The sequence below is a fragment of the Colias croceus genome, chromosome 3 (genome assembly GCF_905220415.1).
Source record: "Colias croceus chromosome 3, ilColCroc2.1".
Lineage (NCBI taxonomy): Eukaryota > Metazoa > Arthropoda > Insecta > Lepidoptera > Pieridae > Colias > Colias croceus.
In genome coordinates, this window is record NC_059539.1 from 9,279,648 (window position 1) to 9,302,156 (window position 22,509).

Sequence of the window (22,509 nt, forward strand, 5' to 3'; positions counted from 1 at the left end):
CCCTGTCTCCCTGTTATAGATCCATTTGTCCCTTAACTTTTCAATGACGAGAGACGACACTGACAAAGCACATCGTTTTCAGTAATCGTCCCAGCCTTTAATATCCAAGTTTTCTAGTCTAGGAGCTAATTCAAATCAAATGAAAAGGTAATGTGATAATTCGATCCATTAAGGTGTTGAACACCTTTTTTAATACGTAACAAATAAATATACCCACATTCTACATTCAAAAGCGCGCAGTTTCTCACTTTGTAGAAACGTGTATATTCTACGGATCAAGCTTCTGGGAATTCTACAGAGTCTATATGATAATAGTCACCGGAATTATGCATGGAACAGTACTTGTTCAAAAAATTCTTCGTGTTTAGTTTAATCCACCTGAAACAATACAAAATGTAGTTTAATTATAATTTCTGTTATACCTATTGGTAGTACGAAATTATCGTCAGATTTTATTTATAAGATATTATAAATTTGATATTTTTATATGAATCAATGTCAATCATATCAACAGAGACGGAAAATGATATAACTCCGGGCTTAGTATTTAGACAGATGGATGAATGTACGCACTGATGGTCGGTCAAGCTCTGCAACCAGCCTAAGTATTTGTAAGCAGATTTTCTGACGTATGGATACTAAAAACCAACACCCCGCATTGCGACAACTTGCAGCAGGCTCTACCTACGTACCGTCTACGCCTAACATAAACAATGGATGAATGTGATTTTATCAAAGTTTGCTTTAATAAAAATTAAAATCACATGACCATCTGAAAGATGTGACCTGAGCTGTCTCATCAAATAGAATTATTACTACAATAGTAAGCAAGATCAGTAAATATTTACACTCTGGCTTCTCGAACTTATTTTAGATAAGGTACCTACGTCATAGTTGATAATTATGTCCTGCTTATAAACATTGTACCTATTACCATTTATGACAAAATTTTAATTCATGTTTTACCTTTATTGTTAACAAGAAGAGAAGTTTTCAGAAGGAACATAGAGCTGGATATATATAGTACGTTGTAGAGTTTTGATGTTCATGTTATAAAAACATATAATCAATGCCAACAAGACTGTTTGGTGTTTCACATTATTAATTGGACTACATACTTATTAAAGTATGAAATATTTGTAAGGATAGCGAAATATGGTCCCTTGCTACTTGTTCCACCGGCAGAGAGGATACCGACGAGGGATTTATTGAAAATCGCACCTCCACCGTTGTCACTCAGGTTCCGTTGCTGAAAAATAGTAAAAATATAAAAAATATATAAATATATTTTCATAAATATACATTCAGTAAGGTAGAGCAGTGGTGGCACAGTGGTGAGACCTTAGACTTCGAATCGATAAGTCCGTGGTTCGAGACCAGGCGAGCGCGTAGGAAATAAATTGATTTTTCAATTTATCTGCGCATGTTGTAACATCACCACAGCTCGAACGGTGAAGGAAAACATCGTGAGGAAACCGACATGTCGAAGAATTAAAAAGTTCGACGACATGTGTCATCCGCCAACACGCACTTGGCCAGCGCGGTGGATTATGGCCTGTACCCTCATAGGAGGCCCGTGTCCCAGCAGTGGGAACGTATATGGGCTGATGATGATGATGATGATGAAGGTAGAGTAATTTAGGTAATTGTAGAAATATGACGTTTCTCATAAACGTACGTGTTTAGATCGTCCAACCCATCAAGTGAGGGTCGTTAATTTAGTAATTATATTAGGAACTAGCTGCTCCGCGCGGTTTCACCCCCGTGGCTCCACACCTGTTGTCCGTAGCGTAATGATAACCTATAACCTTCCTCGATAAATGGGCTATCCAACACCGAAAGAATTTTTCAAATCGGACCCCGAGATTAGCGCGAGCAGACTAACCAGTAACCACAGCATTTAATAAGATCTAACTCACTTCTTAAATACCTACTATCAACTGAAATATACCAAAATAATAAGTGACTTAATTGTTTAGTGACCTACTTACTGGATTATATCTCACACAAAAGTTTGATGGCGTTATCAGATGTCCGTACTGTTTCTGACATTCCAATTTCTCCATGACTGCCATCACGGAACAGAGCGGCATATTTTGGTACTTTACTGCTTTCTCCTTAGAGTGCGATATAAATATGAGTATTCGACAACATTAAGATATGCGAAATAGCATTAAGAGTGGGAATAGATTAGTCATTAGATTATCCACTTATTATTTTGTTACAACGATTGTAAAACTAACGTGCATAGTGGTGGTTTATCGAGCAAAAGCACGCATAACAAAGCTTTTTACCCGACTGCCAAAGAAGGAGGGTAATGTTTTTACCCGACTGCCAAAGAAGGAGGGTAATGTTTTTCGAGTGTATGTAAGTATGTATGTATGTCTTTTCCTTTGTGACCACCTGTAGCCTAAACGGCTTGATGGATTTTGATGTATGAGGTATCGTTAGATTTGTCTTGATTACGGGAGTGTCATAGGATACATTTTATCCTAAAAGTCCCACGGGATAAAGACATAATAATATTTTTTCTAAATTTCCCTTTAAAAAAATATGTATGCGGTATCATTAGATTCATTTCAATCACGGGAGTAATTAATATAGGATTTTTACTCTTTTTTTAGTGTGCAGTCGGGTATTTTGTTTTTTTAATAATTATCAACACTTGTTCTAATGCAAAAGTGCAAACTGCAAACCAAAAAAAAAAAAAAATTTGTGCGTGTACTGGTGTACACACGTAAGAAGTGAAACTTCTTTATGACCTTATTTTTTAAAAAAATAATTTACCATATGCAATTTTAACTGTAAGGATAAGAAAAAGATGGCGCGTAACGGAAAAATATCACACGTAGGACGAAAAAATGTTACACTAAATTTTTTTCCAACCCTGATAGAAGTTTCACTTCAAAAATATGCACGTATACGTTACGAGCTGTGCGCATTTCGCCGAACATAACGTCGAGCATTCGCATGAAATGTATTTGGAATTAAAGCTGGTCTGGTCTTATATCAGTTTGTATTAAAAATTACATGGAAATGCTAGAGAAAATGTTTTAGTATAAGTAAAGGAATTTATAAAAAATAAAAATTGAGTTTCGTGTTCTGAATAGAGCTAGAGCTGGCTACATTTTAGTTGAGACCCAACGAGCACTTATCCTAACCCTATACGATACTTCTATTGCCAAAAGGTAAAACGGTTCCCTTGTTATTTCACCATGTCGGTACTTATGTGTGACAATAGGCGCTGTAGATACTGAAGTTGAATTATTTATAGTCCCCTTCGCTTTAGCCAAACATATCTTTGAATTTGCCAAGAAATATTCTAATTTTTATTACAGCGCCATCTAGTTACCGTACAAAGAACTCGTAGAAATTTATGGGCTTCGAATACTGAAAAAATTTAGAACATAGTAAGTTTCGTTATTTACAAAAGATGGCGCAGTAATAGAAAAAGCTAAGAGATTGAAACTTCTACTAAAGATCTCAAAACGTACTGGGCCTCCCCATCCATAAACGTTCAGAGGAGTATTAATATGAAATGCGACATCTGCTTCTATCGGCATGGCTTTCTGTACACCACCACCGTCTTCAAAATTGACATGATCCTGAAATTATTTTACAAGTACATTTATATAGGTATGTATAAATACAATCCCGGGAATAAATCTAAGTTTACATTTTTTGCTGTTATTTGTATCGTAGAGTCTTGTAATCTAAGGTAGAGTCGTAGAGTTGTGCTACGCATATAAACCTTTTTATTAGATTCAATATTATGTGAAGTATGGTGTACCTATATGTAAATATAGGTACACCATACTTCAATTCCTAATATTTTGAATATGATAAATACTTATTAAAAAATTCTATTCATCTTTAACTGAACGATAACTGAATTCCCTAAAATGTTTTTTTATAAAGTACCGTAAAAGACGGTTAGCGCACAGGTGCCATACATAGTTAAAAGTTGGCAACCTTTGTACATTGAGCTCAAGAAATAAGATCAACTTTTTAGCATAAATTTTTAGGAGCTTAGAGGTGGCATCTCTGAAATTATAATATGGCATAAAATATGTTATGCGTTATGCTTACTGTTATTCGTTTTTATTTTAGTATATTACTTTTGTTACTACAGTTTCATATTTTCTGATTTTGTACCTAATTGTAAATATAAAATAATATTAGGGGCACGATGATGAATAAATATTTTAAATAAATTAAAGATTTAACAAGTCTACCCACTAATATTTCACTCTATTTGTTATCATAAAATAGCAGGGAGTTTAGTGAACCCTTCACCTACCTTTAAAACTAACATTGCAATGTCATTATCAATTTTGTTCAAGTGTCTAAAATATTCGTGCGTTTTCATTTCGATAACTGTTATAACTTGTCTGAAAAAAATACAAACAATAGAAATATAAGGATACTACAATTTAAGAATGTTTTAGATAAAATATTTCGGAAAAATCTCGGTTTATTATATATTTTTCCTTTCACCATGCCAAGATCAAGATCGGTCACGAAGGAATTAATAACATACGTGAAAGTTTCATCGTACTTACAGGGATAAGGAAAAACTTGGGCAAATAGAATCGTGACCATATTTTGTATAAATCAACGTCTCCCTCACCTTCCTTTCGCACAATTTAATCTCATGTCAGATATTTTTTGTGGGGACACAAAGATAGACAGTTATTTATCTTTTTTCTGTGATTAAATATTGTAAATAAAGAATGATAATGATAACTTGTTTGACTAAATATTGGCGGTTATGTTTAGAAACCTAACTACTTCTCAGAAAAATTTTAAAACAAAAGAATTAATAATGCATTAGAAATAAAAATATAAATGTATAATATAACGAAATTCTCACGAGAAATTTTAATCACATTATAAACTAAAAACTAAAAATAAACTCAATAATTCACAAACTTTAATGTTGGGAACAAGAGATCATGTCATTAGTTTCGCAAATTACCTATACTTATATATCCACATTCTCTACATTCTAATCGAGTTTGAGACATCTTTATTGTCATCGGAAATTAAGACCTTCCCTCTAAATGCCTTACCCATTAGCTGTTATCGATTCAGCGCCTACTTTCACAGTAATCGTCTCGCCTTTGTATCTTGCGAAGCAGCTAGCCGCCGTAACAACAATCCTGCTGCCTGTCAAACTTCCAGAACAATACCATGTACTATAAACTATTAAAACGTGATGCGGTATTTCTGTTATATTTGCGAGCAGATCACGTTCTGAGGTAGAGGAATATGGAATAAGTCCCAGCGCTGGCAAGTAACGATACGAGGACGCTTCAGGCAGTATGAATAAGATATACGCAAACCTGAAAATAAAGTTAGTGTTGAATAAAAACTACATCTCATATTTTGTATTCTAATGTATAGATATTCCGGGTCTTGTTATTGTGGTGAAATTTATTCGTCAGAATGATTTTCATAATATTCTATTTCTTTACTTAAAAGCATTTTGCTTAAAATACTAGATATTGTGTAATGGCAAACAAAATATCATTTTATATAATATATTTGCTTCTATATTTTTGCAATACGTATCTAATTAGGTACTAATTTTATTTTTGCTGAATCGCTTGTAAGATGCCACTGTTTCTGTTTGATGTAGATTAATTAAAGAATTCAGTGCCTGGGCATTTGTTCCTTTTCTTTGATTAACATTGAGCCGCACCTAATCGATAAAATTTCAGATGAGCAAATCAAAAATAAATAACACGTTTTTAATGAGGTAGCAAATACAAAAAAATATATATTATTAGTTAAGATATTATACTAATATTATAAAGCTGAAGGGTTTGTTTGTTTGTTTGCTTGAACGCGCTAATCTCAGTTTTCTCTCGATTTGTAAAATTATTTCGGTGTTTGATAGACCATTTATCGATGAAGGCTATAGGCTATATCAACACGCTGACCAACAGGAGCGGAGCACTGCGCACAGCACAAAAGTAAAACCATATTATAATATTATTATATTATGAAGATGATTGTAGGTATAAGTTTTCATCCGATTCCGATATATCACAAACTTGGGTTCGAAACCGCTGAAGATTACATGACAGTTGGGTAAATGGAGTATGAAAGTTAGTATCGGAATTTGGTTATTTTCCAAGTAAATCTTGAAATGAAGTTTCGATTTACAGTTTCCATCACTTATATTTTTAACGCCTCTTAGTTGGAGTTTCTGTGAATGGTTTCAAACTTTCAAGTTACTCAATGGCTAGGATTATTTTTTCATCTATTTAATAAATAAAAACGTTTTTAATGTCATCATAATCAAACTTACACGTTATAACGTGTACACACAGTAAAAAGTTATTGCATTATCAGTTAAACTTCACATTAAAAGTCAGCTAAAATCAAATTTGAGCAAGCAACGCCGCGCGTCATCTTATGTTTAAATTAAGTTACAGCATATTTAATCATTGAGTTATTTCTTAGAAAAATGTGTATTGCTAAACCGATATTATGATACTACAAAATAATACGTATCCTCTCCGTAGCCTAAAGTAAATTTCGAGGCTTAGACAGTAATCCCTTATGAGTTTTTGTCCGGAACGTAACAGATTTTGTTCAGAGCGGCTTCTCTTTTACTTCCTCGCCATTCCAAGTGGAACTAATCTAGTGTGCCTATTATGTACGGCGAATGAACACAGCTAGTGTTCACGTTAAATCAATATTCATTTAAAAATAAACTATTCCCCCTTTAATACAAATGCTATTCAGGTTAGTTTATCAAGCGAGTAATATGGGAGTGGCATATAATTATCGATAAACGGTCTAACAATATAGTTCACGTCGTCTATGTGTGAGTGTTTATATTAATATTTTTAGTATATAATTTCACATAGGTATACATAATATGAAATATATTATATTTTAATAAATCAGATAGTTTTGAGTTCTTAATCAGACTCATTCTAAATATTCAGTCTATGTACCCATTTAAGTACGCCTTTCCATTTTCAAGCAACTTATATTGTGATCTCATTTCGATATCTGTTTGAAATCTGAATAGCTTATCTGTGCGAACGTAATACCCGTATTATAAGCTTCGTATCGCAATCATGTTGTTTACTTACATAGTCATCTTCAAAGTATGAATTTTAATGGTATTGATTCGTTTCAGTTCGCCGCATAATAGCAAATATTTTCAACAGTCGCTTGTTAGCAGCGAAATCTCGTCTCGAGACTTGATTTAAGTATGGAAGCGATAAACAAAGAGCTCTATAAAATTCTCAATCATACTTTGTAAGCTGTATGGCTGATATGGGGTTTATGCGTTCTGTTCATTGCGTAATATTTTTATTCGACGCCAGAAATTGAGTGGTTCTTAAGAAGTTAGGAATAAGATACAGTTTCGATTGCGGCGCTTCGGATGAAACATGTTAGTCACGCGTTATTATGAGTTGAAGAATTCAAGGGTACCCTGCACAGTTTGGACGAACGTGTCTAAAACTATGTGCGTCTTTGTGCCATAATATTCTCATCACGTCCGCGGAAGGAAGTCGGACGGATTTACTTTTTTGTTTTATAATACTAGAAAAGTGTATAAGTCAACAGTGTACTGCGAAGCTCTGGCCCGTTTATTTATTACAGTGGCCCGTTTATTACAGTGTGCTCATATTTTATTTACTGAAATTGACGGGTGTTTTAATAATTTTCATTCGAAAAGTAATACTTAACAAACAAAATCTTTCTTTGCTCTGCTAATGTAAAGAAATATCTGCCAATCTACAATCTGAACCTGATGCTGAATTCGATTTTTTAAATTCATATTTTACCTCTATTTTAATTCGATAGAGTAAGGTAATAAAGTGCAAATAAAGTTGAATTCATATTCAATTTATCTGATAAATATTTTTCCCATATATATTAATTAAATAAATACGATTCGCAAATGCAAAATGGTAATAGTTTCCAAACATTCCCGTTATTAAAAGGATAAAAGAATCATGCAATAAAGTTAATTGGCTCGGTTATTCATCGTGATTGCCCCAACACTTCTGTTCATTCAAGATAAAGGTCAGTCACATCGATCAAGGATCCAGTTAGCCTTAATGATTGCAGACAAATTACCCCAAGCTTTTACTAATCGCTTTGTGGTAATAACGGGCAATTATCGAAATAACAGCATCCAGAGAAACGTCTTTACAAACGCTTTGATTTTAATCTGAATTTTAACGTTATCAAAATTGTTTCATCAAGTTATTTTTTGCTCAAAAAACGGGATTGGATTAATTAAAAAAGTTTTGCACGAGGGACCAGAATATTTGATTAGGTCAGGATTATAACAATTTTCCTTTGTATTAATTAATATGAAGGTTAAACTTTATATATGTGTATTGTGTACGCATTTTTAATATTTACTCGTATATTTAAATTAAACTATATTTGATAAAAGAAACCAGCGTAATAAAATGTAAATAAAGTAAGTAAGTCATCATCAGTCGTTTAAAATAATTTGAAGGAATGTAAAATTTATTTTTTTCTTGGATGATTATTGTTATTTTAACTACTGGTTACAACTTCGTTGTGCGTTCTATATGTCTTTGAGTAGTGCAGTCAACTTGTAAGTTTTATCTGCCCAAATGGTAGAGAAAAACAAATGTTTCAGTCTAGCAGACCTAAGGTCAATGAAAGCTGAATGGACTTGCATGAAATGTACCTACAACTTGAAAATCTTTTAAACAGATGTATATAAACATCGAAGTGTAGTACATGTTGTTTGTGAATACACAAACAACATGTACTACACTTTGATGTACATCTGTTTCATTTGCATATGGAATACGAATAATAATATTATCTTGTACAAGCACTTTTATATTAAACCTCAGTTGTATAAATTGCATCTATGCATCGAAAAGGTTGAGTTTTTCTCCGCAGGATCATTACTCCTCTGCGCTCTTCCAGCTATTTGGTTCGTATCTCGAGTGTTTCAAACAAAAGTTTTTAAACAAAAGCTGCTGAAGTTTTTGCAGTAATATGAAATGAATGCGGGGCTTTTGGTTCTCCCGCTTTATCCTGCCTGTTTTATCTTTGTTTATTAGAGTATGTATTAAAAATTAATGATATCATCATCATTCAGAGAAAAATGTACTATACATACATAATATCATGATACTAGTGCAAAATATTATTTACTGTTTTTAGATTTATTTTGTTAGGAAAACTCACGTTTATTTGGTGTTGTGATTCATTCTAATAAATAATAAGTACCAAGTTTAAAATATATATTATGACATCATAAAATAAACACAATTTACGAGAGGCGAGGTAATAAGATATTTCCATGAAAATGTTTTCCTTTCATTGAACGATGAAAAGCAAACTAAACAATACGAATTGACTTTCTAGCGCTTTCTTCATTTGTAGACCTCATTGAGTCATTGGTTGCTTTTGAAGTTCATTTATAAGATGATATTGTCCAGTTAGTAGTTCCAATAAAGTTCTAAAATAAAAAAATGGACCGTTAAACATCAATATGCGATAAAAATACATTTAAAGCTTAATCTATTGCTTCTACTGTCAATATTGCCCTAAAAGTATTATTTTCCTTGGTACAGAGATTACGAACTTAGTCGTAATCCCTAAATTTATAATTTTTAAACAAATAGACAGATGGATAGAACGTTATTGAAGTTTGTTCATTCACATTTTATTTACACAAGATAATTGGATTATAATTCTATTAGCTTTGTTGATATTATAAGTATTTCACATAGCTTGAAGAATTGTTTGCAGTATTCATACTTATTTTATTTATTTATTTATTTATTTAAATAGGTACACATCACAGCTGACAATTTTGACTAAATATACACAAGTTTAATCACAATCATGTTGCGGTAAAATGCCAGCCAAATTGTGTGTACACAGCACAATTGAGGTTAAAAAAAAATATATTAAAAATTATATTATTTAGCACAATTCATAGATTCATTTCCTTTCATTTCATTTCAAATACCTACGTTACATTCAATCACATAAAATACAGTTAAGTCAATAAATACCTACATTACATACAATCACATAAAATATAGTTAAGTCAATAAGTACCTACATTACATTCAATCACATAAAATACAGTTAATTCAATAAATACCTACATTACATTCAATCACATAAAATATAAAATACAGTTAAGTCAATAAATACCTACATTACATACAATCACATAAAGTTCATTACATTTCATCACAGTAGTTAAATAACAATAAATTATGTCTAATAAACAGAACTATGAAAGTTAAATTTTAAATTTTAAATTATCATAGAACTTGAGCACGGTTTTGACTTGATTTTTAAATTTACCCAGTTTTGGATCAAATACGTCAAGTTCTGTGTTAGGCTTACGCGAAGTCAAATCATTATACAGGCGACACATACGGACCATGGGATTATAGAAAGAAGTTTAAAACATTTATGCAGAAGAGAGAAGGGTGTCTGGGATTAGGTTTTATGTTAAAATTAAGAAGTGAGAGCAGAGTTGGACAGTCAATATGAAAGTGTATAAGTAATATGATGAAGAAATATAAGATCCTGGTACTGTCGGCGCGTTGAAAGTTTCGTGACCTTAAACATCTCCAATTTATCTTCATAGGATATTTTGTCTCCTGCGTTAAATCTGTAGTTTACCAATCGAAGTGCTTTTTTCTGTACTCTCTCGATACGGTCATTATGAATGTGGTAGTAAGGTGACCAAATGATTGACCCATATTCCAGATTCGTGCGTACCAGAGTATTATAAAGGTAAATAAATGTAGATGGTCTGAGAAATTCCTTTGAAAATCTAGAAATAAAACCCAATATACGGAGCGCTTTTCCAATCATCTGATCATAGTGGTCACGGAATGACAATTTTTGGTCAAAAAGTATACCTAAATCTTTAGCAACGCATTTATTTTGTAAAACAAATTACTCTTCTATCATTTCACTTCGAAAAAACGCATTTTAGAAAATTGTGCTTTATTTTCTGCCCATCTACTTAAAATACACCATGTGGAGATATCTTATTACAATTACAATAATTCTTCTACGCAGATGTGCATTACAAAGTTATTCTTTGAAGTAGCCCATCGTCCGCGTCGTCCGTGTTGTCAAATATTTTGTTTACATAATGTGGGCGAGCTACGCGGCGACACGCGAGGTCTCGTAGCTTGCGGCAGTCACGCGAAGGCCTTCGACTGTAGCAGACCGCTACGTCAACCGCCTACGAGGACTACGCGGCTACGTGATGTGGACTTCGTGCCTCTTTTTGGCACTGTTCGTAACAGTTCAAGGACGTGCGGTAAGAATGACTTTACTATTTTATTGTTTTCTTCAAATATATTTTGTAATATATTTACTAGATTATATTTCCGTTCTAAATATTTTTTATTTATATCTGTTTAAAATCATAAAATTCCTTGGAAGGACTAACTTATATTAAATGAACATTTTGGTCACACAATAAAACAAACTAAATTTTTTTCACATAAATATTTATTTTGACAGATTAAATTTTCTAATAAAGTTATATTATGTTGTAGTATACTATAAGCATTATTGGAATGATAGTAAGAAAAAATGAATGTATTCAAATAAATCTGGGCCTAACTGTAATTAAAAAAAACAACATTTAAGAATAATTTAACATCAATTTTAAAATTCAATTATATTATACAAGTCGGGGAATTATTGTGTAAAAAAATCAATGATTCTAAAAATATATATCTATCTATAAATAGGAATTCACCTTTTAAAAAGAAATATGTGAGAACAAAAATAAAATTAAGTTAAGGACAAACAAGATGTTTAATAAAGACGTAAATCAGATGCGGGTACGGTACCTCTCTTCATACGGGCTACGAATCAGAAATAAAAACAAAGGCCACAAAAAAAATTTATTATGATAATAAGAATATTGAGATTTCATCAATCCTTAAATCATTATAAGCTTTTTGATGTAAAATGAGTTGATTTATGAACGTTTGCTTCTGTTAAGGACACTTACAAACATAATTATTTTAAGTGCGTCTATAAAAGATTTATAAAACATACTTTGTCATAAATACCTACAGAAAACCCTTTGTCCTTTGTTTTCTTATCTATTTTATTATACAAATTGGACAATTAAGGGTAAATAATTAAGTAAAAGTCTCATCTTTTAATAAATTAAAATAGTTCACCTAAAAACTAGTAGAGTATTTGTTCAAAAGTAACGTAAATTTTAATCTGAAACCGCTTTATTAACGATATCTGCATGCGCTCGATTGTTTTAATCCAATTAAATATTCTCAGGTATTAAATATTAATAGCTAATTAGCAAGGCCGTTAGGTACATGATAAACCAATGCCTCTTAGAGGCTAGAGCACATTACCTTGAAGGGGCTTAAGCATCCTCCATACATGATACAGCGTCTCAAAAGGAATTGAGTCAATGAATATTTAGCACTTAAAACTGAAACGCTCTTCAGAATTTCATGCAAACGCCATTTATAGATAATTATTATGCGTAAAGTTTAACATGTAGAAGTTGTAAGTATTGAAATGTATTAAATGAGTTGACTGTAGACTAAGGAATAGATTAGATAACGCGTTTTGAGATAGCTATTTTGTTCGATAAGAATATCCGAGAAATGTATCCGTGATTTCTTCAAATCCAAAGCTTTTAAATTGTCAGGACAACGAGTGGAAAATCAATACAGCAAGATGGCTAATATATTTTGTTATAATCTGAATCCTCGTTCTTATAAATAAAAATCTACATTATTTATATAAAGCACAGAAATAATCTCTGATAACACACGGGATTAAACGATATTATTTTTATAAGATTCTATGAATATTAATTTCGATCCGAACACATTTTCAATCAAATTTAAAATGACTTATGCCAAGTCGATCGTTAAAAGCTAAACTGCTATCAGATCCATTTTCAATTTACCGGAATGGCTCAATCAGAAATCTAAACTTCAATAACAAACATCACATTGTTACTATATTGTATGTCAATTTAATTATTAATTTTAAAACACAAGCACACGATAATTGGCTACTAAGTATGTGTAATTAGTATTATGATTTTAAATAGTAGCTGTAAGGTTAGCTACCTTTTATGAATTTAAATGAAATAAGCTCAAGCCTAACAACTACTTACTCCTTGTTTAATGCTTAATTCAAAACACAAACAATAGTATCTTCAAATTTGATCGCCATAGAATCGATTGTTGAGTTTTCTTTATGGGATTCTGGAAAATTGAAGTACAAACAGCGTCTCGCGCTCCGATATCGTCAAACGGAAATCCTGTTTTATAGCGGAGCCGAGATGAAATCATAAAACAAAAACTGATGAAATGACATTGCTCCATTTATCACATTTTCTGTCTTACGCCCAAATTACTTATTTCATTTCGAATTCTGCCCCTGTAGTCTGTACAAATTAGTCGGTAATTACCGATAACTTATTTATAGACCCGTCTTCAGCAATGAAAATGATGTCGCTTAATACCTCTCCCCAATTTGATGGAAGCATACAATGGATACATATTTGTTTATAATTTTTATTCTTCACAAAACTTTCCTTTATGCGTCAAAATATTTATATAATAATAGCCTTGTAGCAATGCATTTTTATCTAAATTAATAACATCATTATTTCAATTCCGTAGATATATGAAAAATAAATAAAATATAGATTTCATGGATTTGGAAAATCATTTCTTTGCAACACATTCGAATATTGTCAAAACAAATTATTTTTTGACATTGTCAATCGTTATGATACTGACGTTTGATCTCGACAAGATCTCGAAGGCCCTTTTCCCATTACGCTACCGGTATCCTATACGTCCGCGACTAGTATAGGTGGTCGTTTTTGCGTTGCGTTTCGCGCGTATCTCTCCGGAAGAAAGATAAAAAATTCTTATCATCATGTTGTAGTTCTCGTGCGGCTATAAAAACTCTACAATTTACTTATGTTTCTTTCAATATATGGATGAATCCAGTACATCCTACTTTTACATCGTCACTGGAATCGCTCGACATAGCGTCCGACTACAAAAACGAGGCACAATAATGATGAATTTAGTCATTTTTCAGTCGCTTAATATGCGAGCATCGGGCAGCGAGCAAATATCTAACTAGTATTCTACTCGAGTATCGTATTCTAGAAGTATCGAAATGGGAGAAGGGCCTTACGGTTTGTGTGGATTTGTAGATACGGTTGATAATATCGGAAACATTATATATTATTATAATTTTATAATAAATAGAAGATATTTCACACTTCCGATGCTATATTATGATTTAACGCAATATTTTTTTCTCTTATTTAATGTTATTGCAATTAAAATAAAATAAACAAATAATGTTTTATTTTTAAGATGGTTTCAAAATCTTATTGAAAATGTTAAGAAGCCTCTTATATTATATTAAATAAATATTAAAATAGTGTACTGCTGTCTGCATTTATTCAGCCTAAATTATTGCATTCATATTCGATTAATTTCTTTTTGAACTTCTAGGATAATAAAATTATACAGATGAATACAAATAAAATAAAACGATCCAATTACGAAATAAATTTATTAGAAAAATTTAATTTAACAGTTTATAATAGCGTAGTTGAAAATTTGGCTCAAAACCATCATCCCTCCCCAACATAATAATTCTAGTAACTTGTTCATCTGTAAAATATAAAATTTATAGATAAATATTTATATTTAACACATAAATAATATTAACCGTGAACCGCTAAATCAATTGCATTGCATCCTTTGCTTATTAACTGTAATAAAATATACAATGATGCACATAATATATTATAATAATATAAGCTAAAAATACAAGTGATACAAATTATCCGTTCCGTCCTTAGTTTTAGTTCCGTCAGTTTCTATGATGTCTTAAAGATTTCTCAAAAGGATTCGAATTGAGAGCTTTTGGAGCCCTATCTTGTAGAGCTTTTGGAGTCTTTTGATTAGAATTTTATTGCACTTCACAAATAACAAAATATTACTAAACTAAAACTAATAGCTTTAACTATACATATAAAAACATAACGCAGATTGATATTTTCTTAGGATATTTGTTATCCAATAGATTTATAGGACTTTTAAGAACATAATTAAAAATTATCCTCTTGAAAACACACAATTTATATTTATTTTGATAGAAATATTATTTTCATGATTGATGATTGATGTCAAATGTCAAAAAAGTAAATAAAGAGGTTGCCATACATGGAATTTTGGATTCCATGAATATGTAATTAATAGAACATTAATTAAACGATTGATATAAAAAATATCGAATTTGATTAAAATTAAATTAACTGCCATGTTTTTTTGTGCATAAAATTTGCTTTTTTTATATGCAATTGCAATTGTAATAATGCGAAAATTAATATAACTAATTTTAATTTACTATCTATTCCCTAAAACTAAGCTAAATTTCTTGGAAAAAGAACACTAAATTTTTTAGGTCTATACTATAGTTACTGATTGGTTACTGATAATCGTTAGTTATAGGTAAACCAGAATCTGATGGCAAATAGGGAAATCAAAATTTTGAGTGTGCAACCCTAGGGAAAATGGACTGAACGATCTTGATACTGTTTACTTTTTATTTAGACCTCAATATCATTATTCACATTACATAAGTGGATAATACTGTACTTAATAATGAGATATCCACGAAATATTATGTAGGCACTTATTACATATACATACTATTTTTATATAGGTAATACAATATATTATTTATTTATACATACCTATTTTTGTAAAATATGGATTTAATGATAATCCAGATCAAAACTAGAAAACTGTTTATAAAATACCTATATGATAATATGATACGATGTTTTATAAAATAAAACAAAAATAAAATATGTAAAATCATGTTTATTTTCGTTTTTCGTACTAACACATTATAAAATTGACTTGGACTGCTTGGACTTGACAAATAGCCGTATTGTAAACGCCTGTAATAAGTTTCCATAAAATTATATTTTAATCAACAAATAATAGTATAGTTAAGTACCTACTTATAATATTTTTAATTTAAAGTATCACAACGGGTAAGTCCAATTTAGCACTAAAATCTTTCACGCGCTTTAAAATTGAAAATTGTGATGTGTTTGATCCTTCTTCATCGAATGTTTTTATATAGACATTGTAAACAACACCTATTGCTTGTGATCGCAGTGGTTTTATCGATATTTCGAAGATTTTGAAGACAAAATCCTAAAAATTAATCATCAACACAAATAATTTGACAACCAATTTGATAGTTGTCAAATAAGTTGCCACATGAAAATCTTTTATTTTTGAAATATAAATATGCCATCAGATTCTGGTAGACCTATACCGACCGATTTCGGTCGATATCGATGTCGATTAGTGTCGAGACTACGCCTACTGGATAGGAAAGCGAAAAGACAAATTGCTAAATTAAATTCGTTATTTAGTACTTCTTTGATACTTCATATTTTAATACTCGAAGGACTAAATGTTGTTTAATATAAATAAAGAATTACGCTCTACATGTTATTATTTATTTATTACATTAAATTCAGGTTACAGACAATAAATTGTACAGACCCATAGAATATTTATTCTATGGGTAAGGTTACCTTACAGACAATACATGTATAATATAAATTATTAGAGTATTATTTTATAGTATTAAAATTGTCAGCTTATTTTTCAGGTCACAGAAATTTAAACTAAAATTACATGTTTATAATACGCGTCTTACATTTGCAGACATCAATATTCAGACCTCACACAAGTTGGTTTTGGCATAAGATATTTTGTTCGCTCCATTTAATATTATATCTTATTCAAATACAACCTTTTATTTGAAACAAAAAAGATGAGTTCAAGTCTTATGAAGGATTTAATGTGACTATAATTCTAGACCAAGAGAATAAAACAAAGGGCTAATTTTTCAATCCTTGGTTAAAACTTATTCGTCGAATAACGTATGAAACTACCATTTCAAAATGTATTCTAATTGCCCGTAATTGACAGTTAACAGGTGACATTTTAATATTATCGTGTAATACTTCATTGGACAGGTAAGTTTTAACCAGGGATTGAAAAATCGGCCCTAAATGAAAAATATTTTGAATCTTATAAGTATTTATTCCTAGAAATATTCTATATTTAAAACATAATAATAATAAATATATAATTCATTATGAGTCTAAAATTAAACTACATCTAAGTAGTCTTTGTTTTCAAATGCTTGTTTCTTTCCAGTACTGCCTTACATAAAAAATAATTCATATACGTTCAGCAGCCGCTTGTTACATATTATATTCACAAATGTTCTTGTATTTATAATATTAGTATGGATTGCAACATGAGCCCACGCGATAACGCTACGTGTAATCTGCATAGGGTTTGAATTATGCATCGTTTTGAATGATAATGGCTTCTAAAATTACAATGACTATATAGTAGCGACTTGCTCGAATGCCGCATGCGTACAATTAAAGTTATGGGGGTATAAATGGAGCACGATAAACTATAATTGGGTAATTTAGACTTAACCGACTGCTGCGGATTATTTGCTAATCTTGTCTCTAGCTTCTGATATAAGTTTATTGTATGTTTTACATTTATTGAATTATTCCTATTATATAATACTAGGTTTCCGGCCGCGGCTTCGCCCGCGCAGTCAAAGGAAAACCCGCATAGTTCCCGTTCCCTTGGGATTTCCGGGATTACGTCATTTTCCTGGGATAAAAAGAAGCCTATGTCCTTTCTCGGGTATCAAAATATCTCCATACCAAATTTCATGAAAATTGGTTCAGTAGTTTAGGCGTGATTGAGTAACAGACAGACAGACAGAGTTACTTTCGCATTTATAATATTAGTATGGATTATGAGGGTTCTAAAAGATATTCGGACACATAGATAGAGGTATATTTATTATGTTATTATCACTATATTTTAAAACAAGGTGGAGGACCTTCGCGCGGTTAGTGTATCTCTCAGTAGTCTTTTCGCAAATCTAAAACTACTGCACTAATTTTCATTGTTTTCACCAATGGATAGCATGACGGTTTTAGTAAGTATACAATATGTAAAGTTTTGGATTACGAGGACGAATCTATGGACGGAAAGGTAATTTAAGTGTATAAAAGCTCAAAATCTAAGCGTTAGAAAGCCTCTATATACTTAGTAAAAATTTTCTCTCTAATACCACACTTTTACTAAACCAATATGGCTCTGAAATAAATGTAATCTTTAGTAAATGTTCTATCCAGTTTTCCTCAGAAGGCGTAATTCCAATTCTCTTCAAGGTGCAAATACTACAAACAAGGTTTCTTAGAAATCGACTGTGTATTTCTAAATCTATTTTATATATTTTTTAGAAAGGCTTGTTTTTAAAACACTGTGTGAAAAAAAATTACATGGTTGGTATAATCTGTCTGTGAAGAAGGTGATTTGATGGTATTTTTTCGTCAGGGAAGGATATAGATTTTTTTAGTGTTTGGAGAAATAAACCATGAGAGGTTAAAATAGTTAAAACGAATTTGTTTGGTTAATAGATATAAGGCGGAAAAGCGCACTTGAGTCAAGTTGCAGTTGAAAGCTTGTAAATACAGAATTACTCCGATTTAAGTAAAGCACAACGCTAAGTCTCGGTTATAATAGTGTAGATTTTTTTAATAATTCCCAGATTTATGGTAAACTTACCATATCATATTTCACTCGCCAAATAATAGCATCCGACGCCCTATTTCCCTTTACTTCCGTTCGTTTCTTTTGCCTTCTGCCCCTAAATTAGCTTCGTCACATCCATTTTGTATTCAATTCTTAAGAAAATATACACATAAGTATAAGTTTAACGTAATAATAAGGTAAAACATTAAAAAAATTCCTCCGTCATGAAATAAATTCTTTTATGCAATTACCTAAATCGAATAGCATAATGTTCCAACAAGATGTTTTAGCGAAAACATTTTCATTTATTAATCCAAAACAGTTTACATTTGGCTGATGCTGTGAATTTTGCATGAGGTTGTGTCGGTGTAAGATACATACATAAAGAAATTTTTTACCTGGTACCTACTAAATATTTTAAATTGAAATTGTTATTTTGGAGTGATACCTACATGTGATATTGCGAAAGTTTGTGAGGATAGATGTATGTTAGTTACTTAAACACTGAATGAATTTTGATAGTACTTGGCAGTAATGTAGCTCATGTACCAGAATAACCATGAGCTATAGACATACTTGATTTTTTCCACGGATTCACGAGTGAAACCGCGCGGCATAGCTAGTGTGGTATAATTGTAACGTTTGAATCAGTTGAATATAAAAAGGAACAATTAACTCAGTCATCAGCGAAAGCGTAAAGACTTAATTGCTAAAGCAAGTGTGGATTCAGTAATTGGATTAGCATATCAAAGCGATTCGAACTAAGCTCGTTAATTATATCTAATTGAGCTATTGGCGATCACTCGAGATCAGGCCTTTCATAGGTTTAAATTTAGATAGATAAGTTAAGATAAACGTAATTGTGATTAATATTGTTATAAGGAGCGTATTATCACATGTATTATACCATGATCTAATCCATTGATGAAGCTCTACAGTCATCAGAGTTCCACGATCATTCGATATAAACTCAATTTAAATCCACATAAATAATACACGAATCTAAACATTAAAGAGTTTGCTAATTTAGCAACTCCGTATAATAAGTGTTTAATCGATCGTAAGGAATTCCGTAGTGAAATTCCGAATTACGTGAAAGCATGTTACCTTCTGGCATCATGGCATGTACGTGATTTAACGTTAATTAGCTACGTGTAATCTTTTCCCGTGTCGGCGCTAAGTTCAGTTATTCACAGGGTATTTTATGACATCGATGCTTTGATACAATGAACCCGCTACTGGATTACTCTTATATAAAGGTAGTGACTAAACTTTCAAAGAACAAAATAAAATAAATTTTGTGTATACTGTTTAGTGTTATACGAAATCAAAATTGTTATTCGTGAAATATAACCATCGCGATGGAAGTGTGCGTATTTCATAAGCGTAGTGTATTATACCCATTGATTGATTGATTGATTCAATCAATTAAGCAATCAAACCATAGTCTAAAATATTATGGATGGATTTTATATTCAAAACATACGTAAAAACGTTTACTTTTTCAGTTTAGTCTTTTTCAATTATTTACAATACGTCATAGAATGAGTTCAGATAAGATACTTTGATTTAAAAAAAAATATAGGGTGAAATCAAGTTAGAGCTGCTCCCGATCGTCTATAATAATCTAAACCACCGGACTGCATGGATAGCACGCGGAGAATTTCTAGAACAGTTTGAACTTTTAAACTTGTACATTCCAGATGTAGTTCATTAGCACACAGCGCTGGCGCATTCCGCTTCTAATTTTCCACTCCTTTGTGTCTACCGCTGACTTGCCGGAGTTGCAAGTAATTTTAGTCTATACGGACAAATTTGAATGGACTTGGAAGTTGCCGCAATTGCAATGTTTCTATTAATTTGCGATTGGAATCTAGTTCTGATGTTGGCAGAACAAAATTTAAAGTTATTTTTTCGACTTCTGAGTAACCACAAAGTTTAGCTAGAAATTTATTAAAGTTTTTGATAGATTTATCAATATTGTATATTTAATGTGTTTTACTTTATTGATATTCTACTATTCAATCTAACAATATTCATAAAATACAATGTAATAATACGAGATCTTACGAGATACGATGTCAGCAAGTTATTAATTATTATTTATTTTCTACAGGTAAACATCAGCAACACATGGGTGCTGCCCGAGGAAGGTTTCCCCGTCTTCTACCGCTACTTCAGGGACCGAATCTCCTGGTACGAGGCTGATGCTGTCTGCCAGTTTCATCATGCTAATCTTGTTACAGGTACGCTTCACGTTCATTAAGACTGTTCGATAAAAATAATTAAGAATACCGTTTAAAAAAGTTTCTTCAAAATTTAAAATGAGTGTCATTGGTCACAATATGTTTAAAATCGTTTTTTAACTATTTATTATGGACAAAAACGCATTAATTTATTAATTAAAGAAACGATAAGAGCCTTAGCACACAATACAAGAAAATAGAATTAAATTTATAACAAAGCTAATAAAGGAGATAGGAGAAGTACCTACTTATCAAAATGGCAACGGCAAACAAGGATTTATTATTTGCATCATAAGAATTCTGTAGGAAAAACAATTAAAAGGAATTTAACCGTGATTTCAAGTCAAAATACCATAAGAAGATGCTATACCAGGAACCATTTAGTAATCTGTGCCTGTACGCTTACAGCTCAACGTTACAAGTCATCGTCCACAATTAATCACATACCCCCTCAGGTTTATTTATGATACACATTAAGATTTATATTTTTTTATAAAAAAATACATACAGATCATGCACACTTTTGAAAAATGCTCTACACCAGAACGCAAAAACTAATTACTTAATTAGAGAGGTATAATCGTGATTTTGTTGTCTCTTAATTTATTCATACGTAAAAGTAAGTTTTTTTCTATCACAAAAACAGAAGAAACATAAAAATCTTTTTTGTATAAAATGATATCGAGTTTAAAAATGAAACGAGGGCTTTTGCAGGAAACAGAATTGTTTGCTGTAATGAGCACTTAAAAGCAATTGGGACCATTGTTTTAGAAAAAAATGGGTCAGAGTTTGTGAAAATAGAGCTTCATTTCATGCTGAGGGCTTAGCATTTAATTGGATGAATATTGTAATTTTTATGTCGGCAGTTCCAACTGCAAGTTTAATTTCGCTAAGATATAGGACTGTGTATACCTAATGGAACTTTTTATTTCTTGAAATGTAGGTCTTTTTATTTCTTCGTGTGGTAGGATGCCCAATTATAAAGATAAATACTATTAAAATATGTTTTCTTGTTTGTTTAATGAAGAGGTATAACATCTAAAAGTCTTTTAACTAATAATTCATGCAAGAAATCTTTCAAAGCCAAATAAGCATTATCATATTAACATAAGAGGTTGCTGTATTCAATTACTCAACATCAAAAAGAAACAATATCAAAGAGACCATATAATACTGAAGTACATTTATTATATTATTAAATAAAAAAACGTATAAATATAAATTTTGGATCACTAATACATTTAAAACATAAAGCGAGACAAATCATACAAACATAATAATATTCAAGAAATATATTATTATCTCGATTATTTATTTTGCTGAGAACCATGTTGGTTTAAAATTCAAACAAGAAGCCAAAAAATACCTAATACAAAACAGCACAATTTATGTACTTCTTACAAAAATATGACTATGGGGTGCGTGATAATAATAAATGTTAAGGGTGCAGTACTAAAATATCGTGTGTTAGCCACATGACTTATCTTCTAGAAACTCGTAACACAGTTATGGTAGGATTTTACTTACACGTATATACATTTTAGTATTGGGAGCAGTCGTTAGGGGTA

General features: G+C 31.3%; 2 protein-coding genes across 2 annotated transcripts in view; one reads left to right on the plus strand and one right to left on the minus strand.

Annotated features, from left to right (window-relative positions):
- Nucleotides 1–275: 275 nt before the first annotated feature.
- LOC123706004 (trypsin-7-like) lies at nucleotides 276–7,331 on the minus strand. The gene is made up of 7 exons (XM_045655123.1): nucleotides 7,113–7,331; nucleotides 5,073–5,345; nucleotides 4,301–4,391; nucleotides 3,495–3,605; nucleotides 1,992–2,117; nucleotides 1,119–1,249; nucleotides 276–378 (listed from the first exon to the last, which is right to left on the minus strand). Exons 1-7 carry the CDS (start codon nucleotides 7,118–7,120, stop codon nucleotides 276–278), a joined length of 843 nt encoding a protein of 280 aa, XP_045511079.1. The 5' UTR covers nucleotides 7,121–7,331.
- Nucleotides 7,332–11,190: 3,859 nt separating this feature from the next.
- The window catches only part of LOC123706040 (putative uncharacterized protein DDB_G0277255), a 48,808-nt gene continuing 37,489 nt past the window's right edge, over nucleotides 11,191–22,509 (plus strand). Inside the window, exons 1-2 of the mRNA XM_045655168.1 lie at nucleotides 11,191–11,323; nucleotides 20,812–20,941. Coding sequence (XP_045511124.1) covers nucleotides 11,270–11,323; nucleotides 20,812–20,941 — 184 coding nt within the window. The 5' untranslated portion in view covers nucleotides 11,191–11,269. The remainder of the gene's footprint in view (nucleotides 11,324–20,811; nucleotides 20,942–22,509) is intronic.